Here is a 20273-nt window from a genome sequence, read left to right on the forward strand (position 1 = left end):
ATATTAGTGGTGGTGTAGAAAATGCGTTGAGTGAAACACCTGAGGTCAAGGGACCAATTGTTAAGAATAAAATGTCAGTGTTCACAGACACATAAACAAGAAAATATTTTTTTCTAAAAAAACTCCCCCAAACAAAGAACCTAAGAAACCAACAATTGGTCATAATATTTCAATATTTAACAGTTAAAAACAAAAGTCAACTGTAATTCCAAAAAGGGAAGTCCCCTCCTCATTCTGCCTTAGGCCCATTTATAATATTTGACTTTGGATTAAGGGGGCCAGTTCTGCCATGAAGCCAAAACTCTTCACTTCCTTCTCCCACCATATCTGTATAGACATCTGGATACCTCTACATTTAGGTAAAGAACTGCTGGGAATTTCTGTGCTTCAAAATACTGGAACTCAATGTAATTTAGTTAACTTCTTTAAACATTTCCTGAGGAGCTAGTATGTGCTGGTTTTTCTACTAGATACCAGACCCCAAGGTGAACACAAAATCATCCTTGATGTGAAAGAACTGAGAGTTTGGTGAAGTAGAGGAGAACAGTAAAACATCATTCTCATGACAGACAGGTTGTGGCACAGAGCCGAAAGACAAAGTGCCATGCAGGCACAGGAGCAAGAGTGTGGCCACTCTGGGGCTCACTGAGTGAAGTGGGTGTGGCACACTGTGGCGGTTGTGGCGGTTCCCCCAGCATCCATTCTCATCTTCTCTCCCTCCATGTGTGACAAGTATGTGAGTAGGTGGGACTGATGCCACCTTGACTTAGGAGTGAGTGCTGATTGGTGAGCCTGCGACGCTCAACCTCACCGCTGGAGGACATTTGGAAACCCATGAGAACACTTCTGGTTCTTACAGAGGCTAAAAAGATACTACTGGCGTTTAGAGGGCAGGGGTTAAGAATATTAAATGACCAATAAAGTAGGAAAGAGACTCACATCATAAAACATTATTCCACCCCAAATGCCAGAAGTACCCTTATTGAGAAACAATTATCTAAACCAATTGGAGAAATCTCCTTCTGTATTAGTTCAGGGAGTTGATATTTAAGCCAATTAGCTCCCAGTATCAATTTCCTGTCATTAGTGCGGTCCAATCAGAGTAGAGGTCTGGATTGTCCTTCAATGGTGGTGAGTAAACATTCTTTCTGTCTCTTATTGGGCACGCAGGCAGAAGCACGTAGCCCAATCTCACTCGGGTTTAGATAGCTTCCCATTCAATCTATATAATCTGAATTTATTCAGGTGGTTTGCTTGCTTGTTTGTTTCTCCATTTTTGTCATTGTTATTTCTAAGCAAACTATTAAAATGGCAGAAATGTTGTTAAGGTATCAAATCTAAGTAAAATCTAATATGTGGACAATGTTTTGTTTCAACCTAGAACTTTGAAATGAGTGTAAGTCATAATACGGCCATTAAAAGAGAAATAAGGGTGAGATAAAAATAGTCAAACTTATTATTTATGATGTAATGAGGAATATAGGTGGTGTCTGATAAAAATTGTGAAAACCTAAGTTAAAGTTGCAATTGTGTACATGCATGTCTCTGTGTGTGTGTGCGTGCACACACATACGTATGTGCATACAAGAAAAAGAGAAAAGGTGGACACAGTAGCTGTATTCATGCATAACGCATTTTAAGAATTTAAATCTTGTCCCTTTAAAAAAAATTTTTGTCCCTTCAGGTTGCAAAATCTCCACATTAAGGAAAGCTATAAGAAAATATTAGGAAACATTTTGATTACTTATTCAGAGTCCATAGACATATTCTAAAATGTTATAAGTTGTGATTAAAATAGATTTATTTTTATGCTTATTAATAATTCTTCTACTGACATAAAATTAGTTGGCAATGTTCATAGCTAAAAATTATTTTCCTACCTTGTCAATGGTAATCATAGTGTATTAAGAATAAAGAGGAAAAAGATGTCCCATTACACTTGAATTAGAAAAAATTAATAAGACATAGAAGTAAAGTTCAAGTTAACTTTCATACAACCAAAGTCCATCTTGTTTCTAAACTTGTAGAATAGTATTCAGATTTCTAAGTGACTAAACGAAAGCAAACTATATGTGGAAAGGAGGAGGTGGCGAAGGAAAGCAGAGCCGTCAGTACCTGGATACTGGTCAGAGTCGTGTACTGGTAGGCCTTGACCACCAGGTAATTGGCTTCCAGGTCTATGAGTCCCAGGATCATATACTTCCACCATCTTCGTCGTAAAATGGCCAGGAGGTTTTCTTCTCCTGTATTACAAAGTTGAGAAGTGGGTTAAGTTCCAAACACATAATAAACCGTATATTTAGAAGGATTCTAAAATATTATAGTATTATAATCTATAACTCAAATGCTTCATTAAACAAATAAGTCCACGTATCAAAGGCTGACATGTTTTTACTTAGCCAATAGTCTTCACTGTAGACTTGGCCCCTCCAATTGGTGTCTATGCCAGAATAAGACTGGGCAGGTTTTTAGTTTACCACGCAAATCATTTTCTTAAGAACAATTAAAGAAAAAAAAAATGACATTATATTAAAAGGAAGGTGGCCAGAAAGGCTGCATAAGCGCACAAAGTCCAATTCATCTGAAACTTCAGGACTGTGATGAAATAGAAACAAAATGAGGGTCGCCCAAGGAATAAGTTGGCAGCAGGTCTGTACAAGGCTTCCAGAGGCCATCTTGAGAACTCGCTCAGCTTTGAACATGATGCACTTTGAACGTTACCTTCTCTGGTGGTGTGCATGATGGGAAAAGACAGGAAGTTGGAACTCACTCTCAAATGAAAGACCGCCATAAAACCGTGATCTTAATACTGCCAGCAACTGTCACTTTCACTGCCTTGCCTCTTACACTGGTAACATTAGAACAGACTTTAAATTCCTCAGTTCTTCATCCTTATTTCAGGCCTGAAATAAACTTTATTTTTCAAGAGGCAATCATGATTATTCATAATAAAAGCTTGCTGGAGTCAAGCTGTGAAGTCTTCATAAAGGATGTGGAATATGCAGAAACACTAAATGAATGGTCACTATATTCACAATGTGTCACTGAATAGCAAATTATCTCAATACATAGTTGCTTAAAACAACAAATTTTTATTATATCATAGTCTTTGTAGACCAAGAATCTGGATACAGCTTAATTGAGTACCTTTGGTTCAAGTTTTCTTACTAAGTTGTAGCTAAATTATCAGCTATGGATGCAGTCTCATCTGAAGCATTGGTTGGAGAGGGAGAAGTGAGGGATGGAGAGAGAAAAAGAGAGAGAGAGCTCAAGGTAGAAGCCATAGTCTTTCCTATAACAATATCAGAAATGACACTTCTATTGTATTTTTTAAAATTTTACTTTTCTTTTGTTCTTTGCTTTATTATTTTATTTTTTGATTACAGTTTGCATTCAACACTGTTCTGTATTAGTTTCAGGTATACAGCATATTGGATAGATGTTCATGTAGATTTAAAGTGTTCTCTCCAATAATTCAAGTGCCCACCTGACACCATAGTTTTATAATATTGCTGATTATATTACCTATGCTTAAACTTATATTCCCATGCCTATTTTGTAACTACAAGTTAGTATGTCTTAATACTTTCACCTTTTTTCACCCCATTCCAGAGCAACTCCCCCTCTGGCATCCATCAGTCTGTTCTTTGTATCTATAAGTCTATTTTTATTTTGCTTGCTAGTTTATTTTGTTCTTTAGATTCCACATATAAGTGATATTGTATAGTACAGTGTGTCTGTGAAGTCATGGTACACTTTTGACTGGTCACAGGAAAGCAACAAAAGACAATAGAAATGTGAAATCTGCACCAAATAAAAGAAAACCCTCCCAGTTTCTGTAGGATGATGTGGCAGCATGTGCGCATGCGCAGATGATGATGTAACACCGTATATACAGCAGAGCAGCCCACGGCCATGCCAGTCAAGATGTGGACGGTACAGAGGAAAGTTCAGTGTGTTCTGTGGCTCGCTAAATTTGAATCCGTGACCAAAGTGCAACATGAATATCGGCGCGTTTATAACGAAGTGCCACCACATAGGAATAACATTACTCGGTGGGATAAGCAATTGAAGGAAACCGGCAGTTTGGTGGAGAAACCCCATTCTGGTAGGCCAGCAGTCAGTGAGGAGTCTGTAGAGGCTATATGGGATAGCTACCTAAGGAGCCCTAAAAAAAATCTGTGCATGAGCCCACATCGAACTGCACTGAATAGGTATAAAACTGGGAGAGTTTTCCTTTTATTTGGTGCAGATTTCACATTTCTATTGTCTTTTGTTGCTTTCCTGTGACTGGTCAAAAGTGCACCATGACTTTACGGACACACCGCATTAGTCTTTCTATGTCTGGCTTATTTTGCTCAGCATAAATACCCTTTAGGTCTATCCATTGTGTCACAAAAGGCGAGATTTCATTCTTTCTTATGGCTGAGTAGTATTCCATTGTGTAAATGTATCACAGCTTTTTTATCTACTCGTCTACTGTTGGCCTGCTTCGATATCTCTTGGCTACTGTAAATGAGGCTGCAGTGAACATGGTGGGGGTGCATTTATTCTTTCAAATTAGTGTTGTGGGTTTCTTTATTATTATTATTTTTGTATTTTTCTGAAGCTGGAAACGGGGAGAGACAGTCAGACAGACTCCCGCATGCGCCCGACCGGGATCCACCCGGCACGCCCACCAGGGGCGACGCTCTGCCCACCAGGGGGCGATGCTCTGCCCCTCCGGGGCGTCGCTCTGCCGCGACCAGAGCCACTCTAGCGCCTGGGGCAGAGGCCAAGGAGCCATCCCCAGCGCCCGGGCCATCTTTGCTCTAATGGAGCCTTGGCTGCGGGAGGGGAAGAGAGAGACAGAGAGGAAGGAGGGGGGCGGGGTGGAGAAGCAAATGGGCGCCTCTCCTATGTGCCCTGGCCGGGAATTGAACCCGGTTCCCCCGCACGCCAGGCCGACGCTCTACCGCTGAGCCAACCGGCCAGAGTGGGTTTCTTTAGATATACACCCAGAAGTAGAATTGCTGGGTCATAGGGCAGTTCCATTTTTTGAGGAACCTCTACACTGTTTTCCATAGTGGTTGCACTAATCTGCATCTCTGCCAACACTGTTGGAGCCCCAACAGTGCACAGGGGTTCCTTCATCAGTGCTTTTCGTTTGCTGATTTATTGATGATAGCCACTTTGACAAGTATGAGGGGTATCTTGTTGTGGTTTTTATTTGCATTTCTCTGACGATTAGTGATGTTGAGCATATTTGCACGTATCTGCTGGACACTTCTAAAGTACTGGATTCTTTAGAAGAGTCAGTAGGTCTAGCTCACACTCCAGAGAGGGAATTTCCTAAGGGATGGCTACTAGGAGGCAGGGATCATTAGAAGCATCTCACCGGCTGGCTGTCTAGAGCCACATACCTTCAGTTACCATATAGATGTAGCTAGTCCTCAAGTACCTCAACAGACTCTACATCCCTATCTGTCTCTGGGCCACTCTCAGAACTTTGAACTCCTGATTTCTGCCTTTTGTCTTATTCTAACGACCATCACATAGGTAGTCTTTCCAACCATACGGAGAGTTGTGAAAACAAAGCTTTCCAGGTACATAGAGAATGTCAGAGTGGGTTGTGACTAGTTGGTAACAAGAAAGAAGAGGGCTTGACCTTTGGTAACTAAACCATGTTAGCCTCATTTTGGATGCAACACACTTCTCATATCTTTTGCTCCAAGTGCACTAAAGACCCTTCTGTCTCAGTGAGTTGCTAACTCCTGTTGATCCTTCAAAATTTAATGATTCTCTGATATTTTGCCTGCCACCACTGCCCAGCCAGGCAAGTTGTATCCAGCTTTGTAGAGTCCTGTCATGTGATTGTGACTATTCATAAATTGTCTCTTCACTAAACTGGGAGTTTCTGAATGGTAAGACATCAAATGTCACGCACACACAGACACACATACATCATCTAGCATACTGATATATTGACATGTAGCAAGGGCTAGCTAAGTGTTTTGGAATAAATGAATAATTGACTTGATAAAAAGTGTGAAGTACTATTTATCTGAATATGTCAAGAGCCAGTTCTAGAATATGAGTCACACTTTTGTTTTTCACTCAGATGCGTAGCTGGTGGATATGATCCCCAAGGTCATTTTTACTGGCAGCTGATTTTGGCAAGGCCCTTGCACAGCATTTCTGCCTTTTTTACTTGACTACACATTTGATAAATCAACACACCTCCCAGAATTTACTTGCAAATTAGAGATTTTCAACCTGACTGAATATTCTCTTCTTCTTGAGAGATTTTTTTAAATCTCAGTACCTGGGACCAGCCCCCAGAAATTCTGATTTAATTAGTTTTGAATGGGGTCTGGGCATTGTGCTAAGAATCAAATTTAAGATTTTCAGTTAGTTGATATTCCATGGCCATCCTCTGGATGCATGAGCTAGGAATTCCAAAGATAGACAACCCCAGGGTAAGAAAAGCTTTTCATACCAAAGCAATAACCCTAGCATTTGACCCAATGTATGCTTCCTCTTATTTTGTCTTTGGGCTTTTCCATGTGCAGATTCCCTGCTTGGATTATTCTTTCTCCAGTCTCCAAATGGAGAATCAACATAGACACTACCACCAGGAAGCCTTCCTTGATCTCTCACCTTGTTCATCCTAAACTGGGTTGGGTTCCCCTATAATGTGCTCTTGTAACACCCTTTGCAAGTCTCACAAATAGTACTTATTTCTCTGTAATATGATGACCTGTTTTCTTGACCATACTATAATATTCATTAGGTTGTTAACAATTTCAAGAGAGTGGCATTGTCTTGGTCATTACTCTATCTCTAAGACCCAATAGTACATAGTGAGCAGTCAGTATATAATATAGAATATATGAATAAGTTTCATGTTTAATAATCTTAGCAATACTAAATAGCATAAAATCTAAGTAGTTAACATATATCTACTACACACATTTATGATACAGACAATAAAAATTATTTTCCAGTTAGGATGCAGACAATATCTGACAAAATTAATTTGGTGACCACTTCACACTATACATAAGGCATAAAAGGTCAATGGCATATTTAACCACAAAGCTGCAATGCTATAGTCACAAGTCATTGTTCTAGTTAATTTGCACAATGAACAGGGAATTGTCAATGCTGGAGCACACCAGCCACATCTCAATATGTAACACTGAGAATCTGGGTCATGGTCTGTTTGTTCTACCAATCAATAACATATTCAAAGTATAATTAATTACATAGATTCACAAGAATGATTAGTTGCCTTGCTGTTTTGTTGCGGAAGTTTTCAAAGCAAATGCCTTAAATAAATGTTCCTATATTATTTAATTTGAAGCACCTAAAAACATATGACACGCTTGCTTAGCAGAATTATCCATGGTGATGAGAGAGAGCTCTTTTATTTTTGGTTGAGCAAAAAATGCAACCTGTAAAAGGACTGCTTAGGGACTTATCCCTACACGACTCTCATTAACACTGATGTGCAACAGGCCATTGAAATTCTTTCTAGAATAATGAAAATGCATTCTTCGGAGCCCTTGTGCCATAGCGCTCCCTGACCCTCATGAAATGGGGCCTTCCATAAGAAATACCAGCACAATTGGTGGTATGCTCATGTTTTAAAATTCCTTTAAAAAATTAACTAGAAGGAGTAATGAAATCTAGGATGAAAACTTTAGAATTATGATTTAGCATTTAAATAGATTGTTAATTATTATTTTTATTATCAATATGTTCAAATATAAGTAAAAGGATTAGAAAAATAATGTAATAAAGTAAGCTCCAACTTGATTTAATAAATGCTATCATTTTGCCATGTTTGCTTCATATATCTATATATACAGAGAGAGGAACAGATAATGTTACAGAGAGAATCAAAGCCCCGCGCCCCATTCTGCTCCTGCCAGATCCCAACCCCTTTCCTCCTTTCTCAAATGCCATCTGCTATTCTGTATCCTTCATGTTTATGTCTGTGTTACACATTTCTACACATGTATGTACCCAAAAATATTTAGCTTTCTTTGGCATTTGTTAAAAACTTTAAATGAAACCTTATTATATATACTATACATGTCATTCTTCTGGGACTCCTTTTGCTTAACATTGCTTTAAAAATGTTCCCCTATATTGTTTCATGTAGAGCTAAGTCATTTATTTCAAGCAATGTGATTTTCATGTTTTATGAATATGTTACAATTTATCCCATCTCCCGCTGATAGGCATTTAAGTTCTTACCTGTTTTTCTCTGTTAGGAACAGCACAGCAAAGAACATCCTTGTGTATATGAATCCCTATAACTGACATAGTTTTATTTTGTTTTCATTCTCTTTCTAAAGGACGATGGAATAGACAAGTATTCACAAATGTGTAAACAGGGGTCCCCAAACTTTTTACACAGGGGGCCAGTTCACTGTCACTCAGACCATTGGAGGGCCGGACTATAAAAAAAACTATGAACAAATCCCTATGCACACTGCACATATCTTATTTTAAAGTAAAAAAACAAAACGGGAACAAATACAATATTTAAAATAAAGAACAAGTAAATTTAAATCAACAAACTGACCAGTATTTCAATGGGGACTATGCTCCTCTCACTGACCACCAATGAAAGAGGTGCCCCTTCCGGAAGTGCGGTAGGGGCCGCATAAATGGCCTCAGGGGGCCGCATGCGACCCGTGGGCCATAGTCTGGGGACCCCTGGACATAACAGTATCCCAGCACAATAACTACTTCAATAATTGAGAACAGAAGGTGTAATTACTGACACTCTTGCTTATGTGATTCATATATAATTTACTAAGCATCACCAGAATGATCAAATTTTTATCTGAATTTTTATAACAAATACTTATATAATACTTAGTATATATTGGTCGGTATCCACATGCTTTACAAATATTAGTTTACCTAATCATAATAACCTTATGTAGTAGATATTGCTATTAACCTTATTTACAGATGATAAGACTGAGGCCTGGAGGAGTTAAGTAACTTTCCCAAAAGCTCACACAGATGAATAAGTCAGGATTTGAACTCATGACAGTCTGGGACTAGGTTTCATACTTATTGGTATTGTACTGTTTTGCCTGACTGATTTGTAATTGTGCCATTGTCCTCAGCAGTCATGCATTTCTCATTAAAGAATCTTTCATGGCGCCTCCTGGAGTTCAGTGCCTGCTTGAGCAGATGTGCGTACACCCCTGAATTGGTTTAGGGGTGAGGATGGGTCCCATCACCATCAGTTCAGTATCAAAGATGTGATGTCTCCCTGCTGATCTAAGTCTATGACAGAGTTTCCCTTGTGAAATGTAAAATAAGGCTTTAAATCAAATTTACGGCTTAAAAATACCTAATTACAAAATGACTGTTATATGCTGTACTACTTGCTGAAGCCTAGGGCATCATTAACAGTGGTCACGCAATGGGTAGAGCGAGAATGGTGGTGGTAAATAAATGTTGAGGGAAGAAAGAGAAAACTTATGTACAAAGACTGAAACCCGGTCCACATTCACAACAGTGACTGGAAGACAGAAGAGCCTTGATTCATAGTATTTCCCTTCACCCCTAGTGGTAGTTTGAGCAGAGAATAAAAGTACCGCAAGACAGCACCAGAGGAGAATTCAGCTAAGGGAACAAGAAGGTGCATTATTCTTGGGACCACATATTCATTAAGGGCTCTCATGGGTGGTGTGATCCTTCATGGTGTTTTTATGCAAGAACAGAACCCAGCACGCATTGCACAGAGAGTTTGCAGCAAGAGCAGAGCCCCTGCACAGAGGGCAAGACCCTTACTTGAATAGACACTTCCTTGGCTCACAGTTTGAAGCCATAATACCATCTTTCTTTACCAGAACTCCAAAGGGGAGTTTTTAAGTAGTAGTAATCAGTGAATAAGAAAAAAAAACAACTTACAGTGGAGGTTTTAATTACTTGCTGTTAAAAGCTGAACTTAGTATTAGAACGCAGAATTCAAACCAATTCTCTTTGGTTATAAAAGTGAACAAAATAAATGCATTAACCAGGAAATGAAAATGTCAATTGTTCACCATACAGACTGCAACCAATTGTATTTCATAATGCAAATCTGAGTGTAAGGATAAAATACAAAAAAGATAAAAAATGAAGGTTAAATTTTATTTTGTATTCTTCCATTCATTTTTCATATTAGAGCCAGGCAGTGAGATTAGGAAGAGCACACAAGGCATATAAGGCAGTCTTTTAATGTTTTGGCTTGTAGCAAACAGGCCCGGGCTGATCGGAGACTGCTGTCTGCTACAGGGTACTGAGTAACGTGGTTAATGGCTCTGAACCTCAATCTCTCCACTGTGAAGTGGGGAATATAACAACTCTCCCACAGGTAAATTAAAGGTAGCATGAGTGATGTGTTTAAGCTAATATCTAATGCAAGGCATATGCAAGGGCAAGGTAGCAATTAGTGGGGTTCCAGAATCCTGGAATCCTTGACCAGCCACCCATTGTACACTAGCATGACGTATATGACAGACACTGCTGAGGGGAAGCCCAGGAAAGTGAACTTTCTTAATTACTTGGTAAGACTTCAGCCACACATACTTGGCCTCTGACTCCAATGAGTTGTGTTGGATCACATGGTGGCCAGATGTAACATTTGTCCAGATCAGAGGCAGGCCGAGGCCTCATCTTTGATGCCTCTCCCCAGTCCAGACCCTTATCTGGACCGGCTGGATCTCACCACCTGACCTGGGAGTGGAGGCCATGTGACCGCTTTCCTCCTATCAGAAGCTCGAACCGGAACTCGCTTTGTTCTCTGACACTCGAGTCCTACTGGCCTTTCCAAGGGGGGAGGCCACCGAGGAGTTGTTTCCAAGGTCCTTCTTACCACACAAGTAGCATGAGATGTGTAGGCAGGACATAGGAGAGGAAATGGCACTGAAAGGTTCAAAGAAAGCAGAGAGAAAGGACTTTGCCTCAGCCCCCGTTCTGTTCCCTTCACACCAATCCCACTCACGCTCCCACTTAGCCCGCGCTGCTCGTCCACGTGTTCCGTCCCCCGTGAAGGCTTCCCAGAGCCTCCGCCCTCCCTCTCTCAGCACTGTCTGTGTTTCCACATAACCTCAACCCTGCCCAGCAGCATGATGTAGACAAATCAGCTGCTCAATGTAAGATCTTGTTATTAACGTATCATAGCTGAATATCACCTTTTAAATCTGCTCACTCATTGGGATGATTTCCAGAAATGCCTAGTAAGAGTTTGGAAGACTATCTAAAAGCAATCAAAAATGAATTGTAATCACATACTGGTCTGGTAGCTGTTACGTTAACCTGAATACAAGAGAAAAAAACCCCATAAGTGTAAATATGATTGTATACAAGATAAGGCTTTTTTACAGTAAGTTTATTATATTTCTTTCCAAGTTACATTTTTTGGCATTGATAATTAAAAAACAATATTTTAGCTCTAATTATGAACTCAATCTATTATGTCTTCTGAGACAAACAAAAATTTCACACATTGCAAATGAAATATGAAAATGAAAATCAAAATTTCTTGACATGTATATTTCAATGTGTGTTACATGAACCAAATCACTTAAATCTTAGAAACATTTTCCTTCTTCTTTTTTCAAGTTGTCATCTTTTATAAAGTTAAGATACTTGGTTTTATATGGCATATTTATATCATACACTTTCCAGAATACTCAAACTTCCTGTGGTCTTAAAGTGTCTTAAGAGAAAAAATACAATTGCTAGTATTTTCTTTTTTATATAAATATAAAAACTGATACTGATTTTGCCCACATTTATTATACAAGCAGTTAAAACAAATGGGCAGCTTAACAAATAAAAAAAATTTTCAGGGTATCTAAACATCCACATTTGAAACTGCTTACCAATCATGAGATGCTGTTGACCAACACCTATGTGTGTGGGTTCTAATACCTTTTTTTTTATTTTAATTTTTTTTTAATTTATTCATTTTAGAGAGGAGAGGGAGAGACAGAGAGAGAGAAGGGGGAGGAGGAGCTGGAAGCATCAACTCCCATATGTGCCTTGACCAGGCAAGCCCAGGGTTTCGAACCAACGACCTCAGCATTTCCAGGTCAACGCTTTATCCACTGCACCACCACAGGTCAGGCGGTTCTTATACCTTTTAATGAAAATAGTTCATGAGATCTAAACAATGCCCCTGAACAAATCCCACCCCAAAACTTAAAATAAAGTATATAGTTCAATACATCCATTTTATATTCTTGAGAAGAACACTTTATTGAAAATAAATCTGCTAGGACTGAACACTGTTAATATCAATAACTGAAAGAAGATTTTGAAAATCTTAAAATTGTTAAGTTGTTGCATGATGAAATACAAACTAACACTTCTGTCCAATATATCCAGTTGTAATTAGACACATTTATTTACATACAACACCTAAAAACTAAGATTTAAGCCATTAGACACTAGCACATCTTCTGCCCCCAAATTCTTGTCCTGTTTATGCAACCACCCCTTGGGGGAAAATTCATCTTTGTTGTATCTTTTGTAATTATCTGTATGTGCAGGTTCTTACTCTGAAAGATCTCACCAAGAGTTTTGTTTTGTTTTGAATTTAGGTAGTGAGTCTGCCAAGTCTGGGCCTTTGCATCGAGTCTGCTCATCTGCCAAGGTCTAAGAGACAATCTTTTCAGAGAAGACATGAACAGTGCCCCGTGGAGTTATATATGCAGCAGGGACACCTTCTCTTTGACTGGGCAACTCGGGGAGAAGCTGGAGCCACTCAGCAGTGGGCTTTAAACCCAGCCTCGTCCATGCACTGGGTATATGATACTGCTGTACAACTTAGTCCCTTTGTTCTTCGACACACTTGAACTATGAGGTGGACCTGTCTCCCAGAGTGCTAGTGAGGACTATTTATAAGATGCTTGACCTGGCGCCTGGCAAGTAGCTCTCGCTAGTATTATTCTGATTTTTCATCATAGTTGGTCTTTTCTCATGCCAAACTTCCTATGTAATGTAGCTATGTAGTAAAGAATTTAACCTTGCCCATAAAGAGCTTTGGGGTTTGTCCTAGGCTAACAATTTCAGGTGGGGCTGATCACGCCAGAAAGTGACAACAGTGTGACTTAGAGGGATTGCTTTGAGTCATGCCCAGAGATTGGAGACCAAGATCAGCCAAGCAGGCAATCAATCATGTATACATAATGAAGCCTCAGTAAAAATCCCGAACACAGAAGTGCTAGCAAGCTTATCTGGTTGGCTAATTGTGTCCATATTGTCACTATTGGTGCTGGGAAAGTAACACATCCTGATTCCACAGCGAGAGGACAGCAGGAGCTCTGGACTTGGTGCACTTCTCCTGTATTTTGCACTCAGTGCTTCTTCCCTTGGTTAGCTTTCATCTGTCTCCTTACCCTGTAATATCTGGAACCATGCGTGTAATTGTTTTCAGGGAGTTCTTTGAGTCCTAGAAAGTTACTAAACCTGAAGATGGTTTAAGGGACCCCCATCCCAAACTTGCAATTGATATCAAGAAAAAGAGTGGTCTTGTGTGGAACCTAAACTTTCTCCTTTAGCCTAAACTCTTACAATTGGTTTGAGGTAAAGGTAATATTGGGGCCATGCCTCTAAACATTTGCAGTAGACTTTCCTCAAACCCCATTAAATTTGACCCTCTATCACTCAAGAACTTGAGTACATACACATTAGGCATATCTCAGAATAACCAGACCCCAGAATTCTCCAGGTCTGAATTCAAGTTAAAACAAAACAACAACAACAAAATAACAACTAGTCTCTTTCCAGGTGATTTTAAACAATGTTTGTAATTATTTTCTATCTTAAAAAAGTATAAAAACTTTGTGTTTCACATCTAAATTTTCTGTCATTATAAAGATATCACTTCCCATGGAAAAATGTTCCCTCACTCAAAATGGTTAATGATATCTTGGCTGTGTGTGGGTGTGATGCTTTGATTTGAAATTATTCAAAGTAATCATAACGAAACTATGTGTACTAATCTAAATTTTTCTATTATCCTGGTGTGAGCCTGCTGAGAGGAAAATGTATTTGTCCTTCTTAATGACAAGACTATTTTCCTTTTCTTCATCTCGTTTTGTGAAAAGTGACCCTACATGCCTTTTGGAGGTTTCCTGTAATTGGCTCTGATGCCTCCTGACATTAGCAGATGAATCTGTCAGTTTTGTAAATTTTGTTTTGAACAAAGAGCTGTGTAGCAGCTAATGACACACAATGTAAGGAGAAGAAGCCAAGGCAGGCTTGCCTCCGGACTCTTGCCACTGCTGAGCATATTCAAAAGACAACATGACAGAAGGCGCCAGCCTGAACCCTGAAGGGCTGACCTTGAGCTCCGACATGAGAGCATCTGTCATGTGGGCGCGTAGGTTAGACCCAACATGGGAAATTAACAAGAAGAGTGTCAATGGATCAGAAGCACTTATAAAGCAGAAAGCGGGTTAGCTTACTCTCCCCTGCACCCTCCCCCATCTCTCACCCTAAATGCCAGCACAAATCAACCAAGGCCACTTCTGTTATCTGTAACTCAGTTTTACTGAAAACCATTTGTCAAGCACAGGGCCAGAGGCACCATGTATTCATGTTCTCATTACTTGCCACCCTATATTCTAGGTCAAAAGCATAGAGACGGAGAGATCTGATTTAAAGTACTGACTCTGACACTTAACTGTTTGTGTCACCTTGAAAAAGTTTGCTCATCTATAAATGGGGCAAACACGACTTACTTGAAAATGTTGCTATACAATTAATCAAGAACATATATGTAAAGTGTCTGGCTTCCAGCAAATACTTGGTAAATGAAAGCTTTGTTATGAACAACCCTATGAGGAAAGTATTTTTTAAATCATTAAATTGGATTTAGAAGAAGTTAAGTAATTTGTCCAAAGTTTGTCCTCACATTTCATTGCAAAGTATTCACTACTATGAAGATAATGCTTTTTGTTTATATAGTACATTCAATATAACAAATAAAAAATATTTTAATATAATCTTTCTGAAGTTCACTAGAAATAAAGCAGCATCTTCTGAGCAATGCAGTACTAATATAAAATACTACTAAAACATATATGCATATATGTATATTTGCATCTGTAAATACTGAAGACTATATTTATGGGATTAAAAAGTTTCCACTATATTAACTTTAGGCAATGAGTACCAAAGTGCCCAGATTATCATCTTAAAGTACCAGTTTCCACTAAAAGAAACAACGGTTTTTGGAGAAATGCTTACTTGCAGATCTTGGTTAGGAAATAATACAGGTGAAATCAGGAACATCTTGTCATACATAAGAGCAAGGAGGCAATAAAATACTAAGGTTCTGTCTGGCACTGGCCAGTTGGCTCAGTGGTAGAGTGTCAGCCCAGCATGTGGATGTCCCAGGTTCGATTCTCAGTCTGACACACAGGAAAAACCATCTGCTTCTCCACCCCTCCTGCTTCTCCCTCTCTCTCTCTTTTATCTCCCATAGCCATAGCTCAATTGGCTCGAGCAAGTTGGCCTTGGGTGCTGAGGATGGTGCCATTGCCTCTGCCTCAGGTGCTAAAAAATAGCTACAGTTTCAATGGAGCAAGGGCCCCAGATGGGCAGAGCATTGCACCTTAGTCGGTTTTCTGGGTGGACCCCAGTTGGGGTGCTGGCAGGAGTCTGTCTCTCTGCCTCCCCTCTTCTCACTGAAATAAAAAAATAAACTACTAAGGTTCTGTCAAAAGGACTTAGAGGCCAACTGGAAGTCTTTCATATGTAGAAAACAATTGAAATGAATTAAAATACATCAGATATGTTTAAACTCATGAGTTCACAATAACTCTAAAAACAACAGCAACAACAATCACCACCAAATAAAATAAATAAATGAACTAATTGGTCACCCTAAGAAGATGTTAGCAAACCAACTGATTATATTGAAAATTGGCAAATAATGAAAAAGAATAAAGTTTTTTCCCCCTTGGGATTCTTATATTAACCATACCACTAGGTAACTAAATAATAGATGAGGAGATTTTGTCTTTGTGGTAATATAATAGCTAATAAATGAAGAAGAAATGAGAGAATTAGAATATTATCATTTTGGACCCCCTAAAAATTAATTGGCATAGGCTTTGAAAGTCAAGCTATTAGTACTACAAAGAAAGAGAGAATCAACATTGTTTTATACATTTTATAATAGAAGAAAAGAATAAAAACACTACCTATACAAAGAAGTAAATAAAGAAACAAAGAAAAAGAGAGAGAGAGAGAAAGAAATAGAGAGAGAAAAAAGAAATAGAGGAAGAAAGATAGGAAGAAAGGAAGAAGGAAAGGAAGAAAGGAAGGAAGGAAGGAAGGAAGGAAGGAAGGAAGGAAGGAAGGAAGGAAGGAAGGAAGGAAGGAAGGAAGGAAGGAAAGAAGGAAGGAATAAAATAAACTATGATTTAAAATTTGCTGAAGTTGATATATTAGCACATGGGTGCTCATTAGACTATTCTGTCCACTTCTCTATATATTTGAAATTTTTCAAAAGAAAGTTAGAAAAAGAGGTTCCATTGTGAAGAGAAAGTTTAGATAATAAAATAGCATTGGCCAGAAGACAGGCATATCAATAGCGGCCATGTGTCTGCAGACCTACAGCATTTCAGTGCAGTCACATTTCTCCTTACAGTGTCCTTGAGTTGTAGGTGATGTGATGCTTCTTAGCAGCTAGAGAATGCAGAAGCTTGAATTCAGTTATGTCCACGCCCTCATTTAAATCTTGGAGGTCAGGAAGCATACTTGGCACCTCTTCCAGCAGAGGTTTCCACAGCTCTTAATAGCTGAGTATTCTCTTGTTCTCTTCTCTATATTCTGTGTTTGCGGCAATGCCTTGCCCTTGTGCTAATGGCCAAGTTGATCTCTGTCCTTGTTGCTTCATCTACAGACAAGGCCTGTTTATGTTTGGACAGCAAACGCCCTTATAGAGAATCTTTTATTGGTGTAGTGTAGCATCTGTACCAACTCCTGAAGCTCTGTAAAGCTGCTGCTGGTGGAGAAATCACTCCTCTCAAGGGTTGGGAGCACTATGCTCAGTTACTATTAAGGTAGAGTGGCTGAATGCATAATATCTAACACAATTGTAAGAGATAGGATAGTCTGAACTGTGACTGCCAAAAACCAAGAGAGGTAATGATGCTGAATAGTAAGCTAACATCTGCAAGCATTCGGAGATGCTGATATGGCCTCATTACCATAGTCCACAGTACAAAAAGGTTTGTTAATATGTTACTAGCCTTAACCATATATTTATACATAGGCCCAGAATAAGGCATTTAACAATGCTAAAATATTTGAGAAGCAAGAAATCAAATGAAACAAAATAGGTGTGTGAGTCAGTTGTATATAAAATTATAAAAATGTCTATTTCTTTTGTTTGTTTGTTTGTTTGTTTTTTGTATTTTTCCAAAGCTGGAAACGGGGAGAGACAGTCAGACAGACTCCCGCATGCGCCCGACCGGGATCCACCTGGCACGCCCACCAGGGGCGACGCTCTGCCCACCAGGGGGCGATTATCTGCCCCTCCGGGGCGTTGCTCTGCCGCGACCAGAGCCACTCTAGCACCTGGGGCAGAGGCCAAGGAGCCATCCCCAGCGCCCGGGCCATCTTTGTTCCAATGGGGCCTTGGCTGCGGGAGGGGATGAGAGAGACAGAGAGGAAGTGGGGGGTGGAGAAGCAAATGGGCACTTCTCCTATGTGCCCTGGCCGGAATCGAACCCGGGTCCCCCGCACGCCAGGCCGACGCTCTACCACCGAGCCAACCGACCAGGGCAAAAATGTCTATTTCTTGATGAAATCAGATTTTTTTTCATTTTCCCTTAACTTTGTCTAGTGTGGTTCTTAAACTTAAGTACACATTAGACTCACTTAGAGAGCCTTTAAAATGGCTGGTTGTTGGGCTCCCAGATGTTCTCCCACAGCAGGTCTGAGTGGGGGTTCAGGTAGCTGCACCAGAAAGGCCTCTTAGAGACCTCAAGGCTGCTTGTTGCCAATTCCATTCCATTTTGGAAATATCGATTTCAACTAATATATAAATTGGTCTTTGCCCTCATCAGGTATTCATGCTCCAGGGCTTGCTACTGCTTGGTTGGTGATTAGGACCAACAGACAGGGTTATCCTTGGTATAGGAATAATGCTAACATCTGTTCTAAGTCTATCAGAGACCAGGGGAGTGGGAGGACTATTGATGGACAAATGCACTATTAGAAGATTTGCCCCAAATCCCACCTCCTCTGAGAAGCCTCCCCAATTTGACATACATTGATATTTCTTCTGAATTCTCACAGTTATTATGCATTGTTCTATATATTTGGTTGTATGGCCAGTAGCCACGCCACCATCACAACCACCTGGCCCATGCAGGTTCGCATTTGATTTGGACAGACGGTAATGAAACAATGGAACCAAGAACTGGTGGCCCATTAGCTTTAATCCTAGCTTGCACCCGGCGGGCAAAAAATATACACAGTGGGAAAAACTTCCCTGTCCATTCATGGCTCCCAATGCCACTGACTTCTCCAAGTTTCCTAGAATCAAAGGTTTCACCAACCTTATTCACCTCTGTTCCCCATCTCCTTCTCTCTGCACAAACTCTGCACAAATTGGCTTCTCCTTTAGCACTCCACCATCTTGGCTGCTTCTCCTCTCCTCCACATTGCCTTTCTCTGCTCTCCTTTCTCTGCTCTCTCCTCTAATGCTAATCACAGGAATGGAGAGAGAGCAAGCTCCCGGTCTGTTCCCATTTTATAGTGTAGAAATCAAAACCTTTAATCCAATGTACAAATAAGGAAGTCTTTGATACAAAGTCACTTATCTGAGGCATAATGGGATTCTTCATGAGAGTGCACCAACCCACATCATGTAACAGTCATGAGTGTGGGGAAAAGCTTAGTCTTAAAACTAAGCTTTAGACTACAACAACCTGGCCTGTTTACAACCTGTCCCCAACACCCAATGCAAACTATAAGCGAGCAAACATATATATCATATTTACAAACTTATTTGACCAACATTGGTAACTTAATCATTTTCTTGCTTATATTTTTAGCATGTTGCATGTGTGTATTTCTTTTTACTAAAAGAGTAGTAAACTTAAGGGAAAACAAAGACTGTTTTATAATCTTTTTCTTTTATACTCTCATGGACATTACTGTCTATTTAACAAATATTTAGCATGACCAGGCAGTGGCATAGTGGATAGAACATCAGCCTGGGACCCTGAGACTCAGATTCAAAACCTTGAGGTCGCTGGCTTGAGCATGGGACCATCTGGCTTGAGTGCAGGGGTCACTGACTTGAGTGTGGGATCACAGACATGATCCCATGGTTGCTGGCTGGAGCCCAAAGGTCGCTGGCTTGAGCAAGGGGTCACTGACTCAGCTGAAGCCCCTCAGTGAAAGGCACATATGAGAAAGCAATCAATGAACAACTAACATGACGTAACTATGAGTTGATTCTTCTCATCTCTCTCTCTATATATATTTATTGGCCTTCCATTACAAACAAATCCTGAAACATATATTCCATAGAACTTAAGGCCTTTATTTTTATTACCATCTACTATACTTACATGTTCCATTTTAGGGAGATCTTAACTTTCCAAAACTTTTATTCATTTATTATGTGTCAACTATGGCTCTAGTGACTCAGCTTATGTGCATTGCAGATGTTGACAAAACTAATGATCCATTTTAAAATTTATAGAAATGTATATACCCCTCATAAAAAGGTGATTTTATGATACAATAATATTTTTAAAACTCAAAACAAATACAAACTCTAATGATCTCTTTGTCTTTCTTGAAACATAGTTCAGTTCTGGGATGTGTCTCTAGATAAACTGTAAAACTCTGAGAATTAACAGACAAGTGTCTCTGAAGAGTGTCTATCTCTGAGATACAGCAGATGATCTGTAAGAGAACAAAGCATGAGTACTCTGCCAATACTTTTCCAGGACTTGCAGTTAGTTACTGATGGGAGGTGAACTCTTAGGACCTAAAATTAATCAAAATGTGTTCTGGGCCCTGGCTGGTTGGCTTAGCGGTAGAGCATCGGCCCAGCATATGGAAGTCCCAGGTTGGATTCACGGCCAGGACACACAGGAGAAGCGCCCACCTGCTTCTCCATCCTTCCCCCTCTCCTTTCTCTCTTCCCCTTCCACAGCCAAGGCTCTAGTGGAGCAAAGTTGGTCCAGGTGCTGAGGACGGCTCCATGGCCTCCACCTCAGGCACCAGAATGGCTC

The 20273-nt window shown here is 39.8% G+C and overlaps 1 protein-coding gene across 1 annotated transcript in view; it reads right to left on the reverse strand.

Annotated features, from left to right (window-relative positions):
- Positions 1-20273, reverse strand: part of SLC35F1 (solute carrier family 35 member F1) — a 412607-nt gene that overhangs the window by 82896 nt on the left and 309438 nt on the right. Inside the window, exon 3 of the mRNA XM_066373381.1 lies at positions 2116-2243. Within this exon, the coding sequence (XP_066229478.1) occupies positions 2116-2243 (128 nt within the window). The remainder of the gene's footprint in view (positions 1-2115; positions 2244-20273) is intronic.

The sequence above is a fragment of the Saccopteryx leptura genome, chromosome 3, assembly GCF_036850995.1.
Source record: "Saccopteryx leptura isolate mSacLep1 chromosome 3, mSacLep1_pri_phased_curated, whole genome shotgun sequence".
NCBI lineage: Eukaryota > Metazoa > Chordata > Mammalia > Chiroptera > Emballonuridae > Saccopteryx > Saccopteryx leptura.